At 32.4% G+C, this 11,784-nt stretch overlaps 2 protein-coding genes across 4 annotated transcripts; both read right to left on the reverse strand.

Moving 5' to 3' along the window:
* Window positions 1–1,411: 1,411 nt before the first annotated feature.
* On the reverse strand, window positions 1,412–2,694 carry LOC145816513 (spermine synthase-like). Its single transcript, XM_082912556.1, has 4 exons — window positions 2,632–2,694; window positions 2,381–2,510; window positions 1,682–1,753; window positions 1,412–1,419 (listed from the first exon to the last, which is right to left on the reverse strand). Exons 1-4 carry the CDS (start codon window positions 2,692–2,694, stop codon window positions 1,412–1,414), a joined length of 273 nt encoding a protein of 90 aa, XP_082768682.1.
* Window positions 2,238–5,986, reverse strand: LOC145820235 (peroxisomal membrane protein 11C-like). Of its 3 annotated transcripts, none has more exons than XR_014361419.1 (7): window positions 5,882–5,986; window positions 4,865–5,072; window positions 4,482–4,556; window positions 4,314–4,388; window positions 4,131–4,211; window positions 2,632–2,708; window positions 2,238–2,510 (listed from the first exon to the last, which is right to left on the reverse strand). XR_014361419.1 is itself a non-coding variant. In XM_082915291.1 (6 exons), the coding sequence occupies exons 2-6, from the start codon at window positions 5,054–5,056 to the stop codon at window positions 2,694–2,696; spliced, it is 438 nt and encodes a 145-aa protein (XP_082771417.1). In that variant the 5' UTR covers window positions 5,057–5,072; window positions 5,320–5,487; the 3' UTR covers window positions 2,238–2,693. The 3 variants fall into 3 exon arrangements, 1 of the variants encoding a protein (XP_082771417.1); XR_014361418.1 differs by lacking the exon at window positions 5,882–5,986 and adding an exon at window positions 5,320–5,487; XM_082915291.1 differs by lacking the exon at window positions 5,882–5,986 and adding an exon at window positions 5,320–5,487 and having other exon boundaries at window positions 2,238–2,708.
* Between the last annotated feature and the right edge of the window lie 5,798 nt (window positions 5,987–11,784).

Here is an 11,784-nt window from a genome sequence, read left to right on the forward strand (position 1 = left end):
GACTGAAATGCATTGTTTGGCCCGTTAACAATTTAATAAAAAGACTAAAATATCCCTGTATATAAGTAACTTAGATGTGTGAACTACAAATATTTTTGTCATTTATTTGGAAGGTAAAGTGTACTTTAACCTCTTGTATTTTATTCCATGTGTGATTTACCTCCTTGAAATTTAAAAATGAGTACACAACCCCCTTATGTCTGCTATGTGTTTCACACTTACTGTTAAGTTAGACGAAATGTTTAACTGTGCATTTTAGTTCACAAACCACGTGGAGATTATGTGATTATTTACAAACGTTAGGGGATAAACTGCACTTGATTCAAACGACAAGGAGTAAAGTGAAATTTACCCAAAATAAAATCGAGGGAGGAGAGAAGTACATCACGGTGGTGGAGCAATGGGCGGTAGAAAATAGAATCAATTTAATAAGTTTTGTAAATTGTTTACAATGCCTCTTTTGAGAAGTGATTTATAAGCTAATTTATTAATTTTTTAACTTATTTAAGTCGTATTACCTCTCTACTGTTTATATATTTTTTTCCTTCATAAGTAAAAAAATCAATTTATTTATCATTTCTTAAAACAACCTTAAAATGTTTCTATCATGTATAGGATTCGTTTGAGATGTGGGTTGGATTTTTAACTTTTTAATTTTTTGACTATTTTACACTACTAAAAAAAACACTTTTTGCGACCGTCACATGCCGTCGCAAATAATAAAAATACAGTCGCAAAAGACTTTTTGCGATGGCCTATGCGACCGCACATGAGGGACGCAAATGTGGGGGTGGCAAATACTTTTTGCGACGGCAAAACAACGGTCGCAAATAATTTGCGACTGCCCAAACTACTTTTTGCGACAGCCATTTTGCCGTCGCAAAAAAATTTTAAAAATTAAAAGCACTTTTAGCGACCATAGTTTCACTGTCGCAAATAATTATTTATTAAAAAAAAATCATATATGGATTTGCTACAACAAAAAAATCAATTACAACCACCAAACAATTTTTTGGAAATGAAAATAACAAAATTAACAAATTAATTAAATTTATAATATCCATTAACCATCCTTAAATACACTGTACTAAAAAATTCAAGTCTTCAAAAAAAAAAAAAAAAAGAGCAACATAATATTTGGCTCCCAACATTAACCGCTCGATCATATCAACTATTCCCTCAACAAAATCTGCGAAAACATAAATCAAACTTGACTTGAAAATTTAATGCACTCCAATGTGTTAGTTTAGCTTGAAATAATCAAAATAAAACTATGCCAGTGACCTCTCTCTATGGCAGATCAGTGATTTGCAACAAGAGTTTCAATTACCTTGAAAGCAACTACAGGCTTAACTATGGGATCACTTAATCATGGCGTTCAAAATTATATAACATCTACCCATATGCATAATCATGTACCTATATTCCAAATAGCAGAAAAATCAAGAGAAAACTCAGATAACCTTCCATATTGTGAATACATATGGTCCTAAATTTCAAGAACTAGAAATATAAAAGAAAAACTAAGACAACTGTCAATCAATTTTATTTATTTATTTTTTTTTTCGGCATAGTTTGAGATCATGAAGCATTTGTTAAGTAACATTCTGAAAAGCACTGTAACACAGGCAAATAAATAGGAAAACGGAAAACAGGTAAAAAGTTTGAATTACAAACATACCTGCAGGGTCTGATGAATCAACAATAATTGCATCATACTTTCCTTTAGGTACATTCCGTAAAAATTCAACAGCTGCCACAAAAATGAAAAGAAGATCAACAAGAAAGTCTAGCTATATAATCAGCTATACAATTAGGGGCGTTAATTATGTAAAATTATTAATAACCTAGATTAATGGATCCATATAAAATGGATAATAAAATTTCAGATGCACATATTCACTAAACTGCATGTAAAAAATAATTAGAACATCTTTTCCACATACCATCAGCAATATGCAGTTGCACACGAGGATCCTCAAAGCCAAACAGTGGGGAATATGGGCACCTATAGACCCTGTTCCTCGACAACAATCCCTAAGGAAGAAGTCTCGTCACACTTCCACAGTACTCCTCAAACCTCAAACCTCTTGGTAGATTGATAATCAAAGAGAGTATATTTTTTTCACCATAACAATCATGTGTAGTTGGACATTTAACTTCAAATGTATCTCTAAGTACATATGCCTATTAAAGTTCAACTAGAATAAAAGAAAAGAAAAAAAGAAGCTGCTATAGATTCAAAAGGTTCCTCACACTTAATTGCATTATAATTTCAATAATCTAAGTATAGCTATATGTCATTTGAAATTAAATTTGAATAAAAATAGAAACAGTAAACTCATCATGAACTATGGAACCCATGATTTATGAAAATTACAGTTTTGGTTTTTGGGGGATTGAATTGAATAAAGGGGAAGATAAGTTATCATCTCCTGATAGACACATTCATCTTTCTCAGTCAACTGAACAATGACATCAAGCACAAGAACTTTCCCATATGTTGAGGACTGCAAATAAAAGAACCAGTATCAGCAGGAAATTCATAAATAAGACAATAAATGGCAGAAAAACAGAAAGCAAGTCATCACTACAAAGATAATCTACTACTAGGAGATGAAAATGCTGAACCTCAAAAACCAGGATTTCTTGGTACTCTGATTTATCCTTGCACAAAATCTTCTCTACTTTCATTAAGTGTGCTTCTCCTACAAGTGAAAACTCAAACTGACTTAACCATGGCCGTCGAATAATAAATCCGGAAAAACACTAACAATAAAAAGGGACAATTTTAATTTTTTTTTTCTTCATTTAGAAGGAACATCAGAACACTCCACTCAAGCCCTTTAATATAAGCATAGGTAATTATGAACAATCAAAATTTCAATTACAATTTATCATATTGCAAGCATGCCTTACATTACATCTAATAAAAAAGTACATTCCAGCATGACTCTTTGCCCTCAAGGATATATTGATGAATGAATTATAAGTTTTCTGGCCTCTAATATGTTCCAAAGCTAAAATGATTTATATAGGTGAGATAAAAAAATGCAACAAAAAAAACATATACCTGATAAAAAAATGCAACAAAAAAGATTTTTGAAAAAAAAAAGATTTCGTCATCAATAAAGATTTTCTTTGCTGCTCAAAAAAAAAAAAAAGATGACTGCCTTGTAACAGTTTGGGTTTGCTCTGCAGCACATGTTGCATACTGCATGGGAAACAAATCCAGATAAAGACCTAACAAAATTATAAAAATAAAATAAAGCACACGTATTAATTTCATGAAAATGTTGCACTATAATTTCATGACCCGTCCCAACTTTGTTATCCATGTTCTATATAAAGGACTTGGCCATAAGCAGGTTATAGAAAGATATACAGTATGTTGAATACAAAACATATAAACTAATGCTCGTCTAGAAAAGGCATAAAACATAAACTCAAGCATCCCTAACTCATCAAATTTGGGGTTTGCAGCAAACTGTAAGCCAGCTATGCTTCACACACAAAACTAATATAAGTTTGAGATGATGAAAATCACTGGTGAAGTCAAGTTGCTCACAATGTATGAGCATAGAAATCAACTAGAAACATTGAATTTGCAGATAGCACATGCACACACACAACAATGATGGGTTGCTAATTTCTGACCTAGAATTGACCATATAATACCTGTAAAGATACTATCTTAGGGAAAACTAGGCCCACATTTGGCAGTGTGAAGAAACTTCATGACACCATATGGCGTTTCATTACTGAGCCCAACATATTTGATATAATAAAACATCTTCGACTACATTAGGAAAATTAGAAATGATTAAATATAGATCTAATAAAACATCTTCGACTATATTTAATCTCATGATTAAATATAGATGATGGATCTGAAATCTCAGACTAATCTCATTGATGCAGTAGGCCTCCTATATAACTTGACCACAAATAATGCCAAGCTAAAGAGGGCAAAAAATAGTAAAAAAGTGTACCAAATTATAATTAATTTGCATCTGATCAATTATGAGATCTCCCAAAACAAGATGCTTTTACTCAAAGCCAGCAATACTTCCAGGACAGGAAAAGTGAAAATAGATTAGTCAAAAAACACTGAGAAGAAAGTGGCAAACCTCAACCAAGGTAGTGCAGATTGAGGAACCCATCCAACAGTAAAGAGAGATCCTGCCAATTAGCTCTGCACGTTCTTTGTTCTAAATATAATCAACAAAGTACCCAAGCTCCATCTTGTGAGTATTCCTCTTTGAAATCAGTGAAGAAAATGAGACTGTATAAGGAGAAAGTTCATTCCATACCTTATAAATGCCTGTCCTACTGAGCCAGACAATTTGATCCAGAAACAAGAAAGTAGACAACAGTGCATTTTTGGACTGAGAAAAAAGCAAAGTCGTAAGAAAATGACAAAAAAGTAAATCATGTGTAAATTAATTAGAAAAACATTCAGTCAGCAAACCATTTTGTACCTTTCCCAGCAAAACAAGGGGAAGGGGTGTTCCAGGAGAAGTTGGACTAATGAGCGCGTGCAGGTCATTGACAAACTGCATAAATAACAAACCTAAGATAAGCCCAAGAATAAAAGTGCCATACAGATATGAATTCAAATCAGAATTATTTTTTTCCCTACTGATTTTCCCAGAAAATTCTTCATCTAACCTTTTGAGGTCAGCTGTCATTTCACAGCATGAATAACAAAACAGTTACCCTTATACACCAAATAAATGGACATTAAGCAAGAATAAATATAGAAAAAAAAAATTCTCCACAATTTAAAGGTACTTAACTACGAGACCAGAGAAGATGAGTGAAAAAGACAATTTTATTACCAAAAGATGCAATTAAACCTGACCTTGAAAAGACGGAACACTTTCCGTGCCAAGCTAGTTGATTTGTCAACATTTTGGGCTGTGCCAGGCTCTCCGTTACTCAAGTATTTTGAACCATATTGTATTGCCCTGCATATCTTGTCCCTGGCTTCGGCTTTGTTCAAATACAGAACCGCAAGGCCAAGCTCTGCTCTAGCTACGTCCAATGTACTCATTTTTTTCTTATTGTATCTGCAAAGTCAAGGTACATTCTTATTTAACTCCTGAAATCCAAAGAAGTAAACAACCAGCAGACAAACCATACAAATTTCACATTGAAACAACTAAGCAGGGAGATGCAAAAAAAAGAGACATCAATGGAATGGCCAAAACCCTAATAGCCTAAATTGAAGGATACATATGCTGAGGCAATGTGTACTTTTCAAGAGATTGATTAAGAAGGCAAATGAGAAAGAGATGATGATGATCCTATTATTACCTCTAATGAAAGATTCAGCAGTGTTAGTTAACTCTCATCAAAGACCTCGTGCAAAACGAGTGAGAAAGAAAAATCCACGAAACATCAGTCAACAAACCCTCAGCTATTATTCCATCTTCTATTGATCTATAACACACTCAAAAATCCCCAAATTTGTCAAATTAAAATCAACAGTGACTCAATGCTTAACACAAAAACACACACGCACATATATATATATATATATACACATTTCGAGAGTAGAGATTTGAAGCAAAATTGCAAACCAAAGAAATATGAGATTGTCGGAGTCGAAGAGTTCAAGATCTTGAGGAAGTTGAGGACGTCTACTTCGATTCTTGCTCGGACCTCAACAGAATAAATTCAATTTCAAACATTGATATTCACAACACATACATAATATATAGAGGTACATATACATGTGTAGTAGAGGTGCTAATTTGAGAAGATCAAAGGAGAGAGAGCACGAGATTGAGAGAAAGAGAGAAAGCGAGATTGAGGGGGAGACAGAGAGGGAGAGGGAGAGAGAGAGAGAGAGAGAGAGAGAGAGAGAGATTCATACCAATCGTATTACTGTGAGACCGATAGAGAGAGAGAACGAGAGAAAGAGAACAATCGGTGTCTATGGAGGGGCTAGGGCAAGTATAAAGAAAAGAGGAAAATAAATAGAAGAAAATAAAGGGGTAAATTGATTATTTGCGACGGCTAATCAGATGGTCGCAAATTATATAGTAGCAAAAGGTCAGTTTTCTAGTAGTGTTAGTCTGTGATTAAAAAGTCTCGTTTGGAATAAGTTTTTTGATTTTTGTGAGAGAAAAACTAAAATGTTTATAGTTTGGATGCGATATTTTATTTTATTAATTTTTTAATTTTTTTTATCTTTTTATAACTAAAATAACCAAAAAAATCAAGCTTTCTGGCATGCCAAACAAAGGCATTATAATGTTGATATAATCACAAAATAAAAAATTAGATAAAAAATATAACCAAAAAAAATTTAAAAATATCATATTCATCGAATTGTCTAAATTTACTCATGTCGATCGTTTCGATCAGTCAATCAACAAAAATGTTTAAGAGTATTAAAAGTAGAGCTTCGGTCGATCAACACAGTTGTTTAAAAGTACTAAAAGTAGAGCTATAATGAGAGATTTACTTATGTGACAATAAATTTCACTCATAACTAATTTGATATAGGAAAATGCCTCCAACCCCCCCGTGGGGTGCTGGGGATCGTGCGTGTAGGGTCGTGATTGGACGGGAAAAAAAATTATTTTATTTTTTTTTAGCCAATGAAATCGCGCAACATCACTGGGATCGAACCTCCACGGGAGTCTGTAGCATTGTTCTTTGATATATGTGTCTTATTTTTTTTTTTATTTCGTATCACATTATTAAAATTATTGTCAAAACTCTAAATTTAGAACCATAAACCACTCGTGGATTAGCCAATCATCCGAATGACAAAGTGAGGACCGCAATAAATGAAAATAAGACGACTACGGTAAATAAGATTGACCATAAAAAATTCCATTAATAAATCATTTAACAAAAAAAACAAAAAAAATTAATTCAACTGGGACCCGTTTACAAGCCTTGGACAGTGATGAAAATTAAGGCTCTCATTGATGACAAAAAAATTAGAGATTCCTGACATGTGCAAGCCCCACAAGACGACAAAAAAATAAAGTGAAAAAAAAGAGAATCCTGTCATGTGCCAGCTGCATAAGAGAAAAATATATATATATATATTCAATAAACAAGCATGTGATATGCTCTGGTCTGGCGCATGACGTGACCTTACATAAGGGGCAAAAAGGTAAATTCGCACCGTTACATTATTTTATGTTACATTATTTTAATACACTTTTTTTTTTTTAATTTTATATCTCATTTAGCATGTAACACGTCTAAAAGTAAAAATATTATTAAAAAAATTTAAAAAATCTATAATTTTATATTAAAAAATTAAAAAAAAATTCTCTCTACTTTTTATATATTTTTTCTTAAAAAATTAAAAATTATTAAGATAATATATATTCTTCAATGAGTCTTAAAAAAAAATTAAAAATTTATTAAAATAATATATTTGAAAACCACCATCAAAAAATTTAATTAAGATATGGAACAATTGTGGAGTAGTTGAATTCGTGTTTTTAGGCAGCCTTTAATTAAAGTGAAAGAGCAACAAGCAAAAGAGAAAGTGGCGTTCACAGGTACCCCATGTGACTCGATCAAAAAAGCGGTATCACGTGGCCAATTAATCACAAGTTTTTATGTTATTTTGTGTTCTTGAGCCTTGATTTTGGTAAATATATTAGGACTAAATTACTTGAGTGGCCGCTAGCTAGCACGACTTTAATGTTGTGTTTAGTTGAAAAATTTGGGAAGAGATTTAGAAAGGAAAATGAAAAAGGTAGGTGAAATGTGAATAAATCATGTCTATATTTCACATAGTTTCATACACCTTTTTTCTTTTTCTTTCCAAATTCCTTCCCAAATTTTTCAACCAAACATAACATAAAAGAAAAGTTGGATAGAAAATAAAAACACTCTTTTTCTACAACTCCATGACTGTAATTGTTATTGCTAAATTATAATGAGAAAATTATAGATCAAGGATAGTTGAAAAAAATTATTATAAATTTGTATTTTTAATTATTTATCTTTATAAAATTTGTTACTATTTATTTGTAATTATTTTTTAAAATTATTTCCAAATTAAAATTTCTCCAATTATAACAACTTTGTTAGAGCTTCTCTAACTCACCATCTACATCTTTATATATGACAACTTTGTTAGAGCTTCTCTAACTCACCATCTACATCTTTATAGGGGTGAGCAGCGGATATACCGATCCGCCAAAACCGACCGAACCGAACCGATCCGCCGCATTTTGGACGGATGCGTGATGACGAGCGGACGGTTGCGGATTGATTTTCTCAAATCCGCCAATTTGGCAGACGGATGGCGGATTTGAGATTTTTTGGCCGCAACCGAACCGTCAAACCGCTAAATCATGAGCACCCCTAGTAATTTATAAGACTTTGTATTTTCAATTTGTTTAAATATTATGTTTGTGTTTTCAATTAAAAAATAGTTTAAATATTCTGTTGAAAGAAAGTTTTCAACTTGAATATATTTTTTGAATTGAAAAAAATAAACGTATTATTCATCTATATTTTTTAGTTTTTAAATCTAACTCTAAAAATAATAAATAGAAAATATGATATATGCTGGTTGGTTTTTGTTTTCAAAAACATATGTAGATGTAACAATACAGAGACATTCAATCTTTACTACTGCTCTGTTCATGGTTTTGGTGGTTTGAATTGTTATTATATTTTAAGAATCACAGATTGTAATACTTTATGGGGATGAATCATGCTGTGATTGTAATATGTGGATGAGGCATGCAGTGGTCGTGATATTCTAAAGTTTCAAACTTTTTTTCTTTAGATAAGGCATACAGTGATTGTAATATTTTTTTAAGTCATTGACTATAATACTTTCTTTTTCTTTTTTTTCTTTTTTTTTGTTTGAGGAAGTGCACAAGTTGAATTATGTTGAAAATTTATAAAATTTTAAACCGCCAAACTGATTCGCATCCATCCGCCAAACCGCCAATCCGCTCAATCCACATCCGCCGGATTGCGCGGACGGATGCGGATTGATTTTCTTCAATCCGCCAATCCGGCGGACGGATGGCGGATTGAAGGTTCCGTGGCCGCAACCGACCCGCGCCCACCCCTACATCTTTATATATGAAGGATTTTTACTTTCAACTCGTCCTCTAAAATCGTCTCCATTTGAGAGGAGAGTATGGGTTGATCCTCTAAATAAGAGATGATAAGAAATAGAGGAGTATCTCTATAATACTATTCATATTTTTAAATACCAATTTTGTCCTCAAAACTTTTCCCTTCAACTTTATCTATAATCATATCTTTTTGTAATTATTGTTATATGTTATAAAATATAATTAACTTTTGGAATTAGCTCTTCTCCAGTTTGATATCGGACTGGAGGACACTGCTCGGTTGTTGTGGTCTTTGATCCGGGCCTATCTTGATAATTCAAACTATTCAATATATAGCTCGTTAAGTACTTCATTTCTGCAAAAAATGACGTTGATCGGATATGATAGACATTTCATTAGATCACATTTTTGTCATTGGCATGTACAATTTTCAAAATAAATTGTGATAGAAATGTGATATAATCAAATAGCTATTGATATCCGATCACTGTGATTTTTTTCAGGGATGATATAATCGATGGACTCTACATATTCAACGGTTTATATTATCGAGAAGAGCTCGAATTAAGGCCCCAAATGGCCCAACAGTACCTTCTAGTCCAATAACGGACTGGAGAGAGCCAACTCCATAACTTTTAATATGTATATTTAATTTTTATAAATTTGATATCATTAAAAAGAGTGAATCACACATTTAAAATGAGTCAAATATTAAATATATTGAATAAAAATTTAAAATTTATTAATGAATAAAATTTATTAAAATGAAAGAAAGCCTATGGTGTGCACCCTCTTACAATATGCACCCTATCACAAATCAAAATAATTTTATTATAAAATTTCGTAATATCAATCACAAAATACATAACCTTACCACAAATTAGGGTAACAAAAAATGTCCTAACCAAATCACAAACTTTTGTAACATGAACTATAAAATTTTAGACATTTTATTACTTTAATTTGTAACGAGATTATGTATTTTTTGATTGATGTTACAAATTTTGTGATTTGTGAGATAATTTGGTAAGAAATCTTTTTGTTATTCTGGGAAGACATTTTCTTTTCAATTTTACCCCTTAATTTACCTATTGACTTTATTTTATCTGTTGACTTTTTTTGCTATCTATTGAAATTTATATCTATCTGTTCAATTTTTTTTTTCTATCTGTTCAAATTGAAGGTCCATTTTCCTATCTATTTGAAATTTCACAAACCTGTTTTCTATCTATTGGAATTATCCACTGCAACAACAACACACCAACAGATAAAAAAAATAACAACACACCAACAAATTAAAAAAAACAACAAAAAACAGATTAAAAAAAAAACAATTTTATAGATATGAACAACTAAATCCAAAATATATTTGTTTAACAAAGAAAAAAAATTAGCATTAGGGAGGGATGATTAACAACAACAACGACAACAACAAAGAAAAAAAAATTATCTGTTTGCTTTATCCTAAGAAGCACAGACACTTCTAAAAAGGCGACGTATCCGTGTCGTGTCCGTGTCAGACACCGACATTCTTTGGACACTCTTCAAAATGTGTCCTATTTTTTAAATTTTTTTAAAGACCCAGACACTCTTTAGACACTTGGAAGACACACGTGTCAATCACATAAACGCACATGTTTATCGATTGGACACATGTGAAATTAATTATAAGTTTAAACAAAATAACTTAAGATACAATAATGAAACAACAACCATATAAATTTGTAGGAATTAGTATCATATTTCATTTTTTATTATCTATGAATGATATATTCATATATATAACATATAATAAATATATAAAATTACATATTTCATGCGTGTTCCCCACGTGTCGTGTCCTTCATTTTTTGAAAATTAACATGTCAGTGTGTCCGTGTTGTATACATGTCGTGTCATGTATCCATGTCCATGCTTCTTAGGTTTTACTTGTTCAACAACAACAACAAAGAAAAAAAAAATTATCTGTAACAACAAATCTGTATTCTAGGGTTTTTGTCCAACAGATTTGCATACTAGGTTATTTTGTAATTAAAATGTATTTGGCCTCACAATCGTCTTGAATGCTGAACTTTGAGTGACCAAAGACCTCGCCGAAGCAGATCTAGCGATACCTGGTTACACAGATCACATAAATACGACAAGCTAAACCGTAAACCCAAAATTATGGAATTACTCGGATCTTTATACACATGTTGATACACACCTTACGAAATGCTCATCTTATGCATCTATACAACCTCCAGGCAAACATCTAAAGACCCTGTAAGGAAGGATTTCGTTGAGGTTTGAGAATGGATAGGTTGAGATATTCAGCGTTGACGAGTTGACTTCTATCGCCAGAGTTCGCCACAAACCATAAAGGGGAGAGTCGGTGTGGCAGATGATCGTCTTAGATCGGGGTTTCTCTACAGGTGAAGACCAGGAGTAGATAATAACCCTGAAATGCTATGTACTAACGCTGGAGCAAGCTAGTGTAATGTCATTTTCATCAAGCTTTGAAAGATCCAGATCTGTCACCATCGCCTCCTCATTCATTGCCTTATGAGAGTATAGCACCAACTCCGCTAGACAGATCGAACATTGGTGGCAAAGAGTCACTTTGAATCTTCTTCTTTAGGATGACAGAGGAGAAGGAGAAGGAGAATGAAGAAGAGGTGTTGTGGTAGTTTGCTAGTGGTGCAATGCAATCGAGAGGTCGAGT

The sequence above is a fragment of the Camellia sinensis genome, chromosome 2, assembly GCF_055761805.1.
Source record: "Camellia sinensis isolate YWXY chromosome 2, ASM5576180v1, whole genome shotgun sequence".
Classification (NCBI taxonomy): domain Eukaryota; kingdom Viridiplantae; phylum Streptophyta; class Magnoliopsida; order Ericales; family Theaceae; genus Camellia; species Camellia sinensis.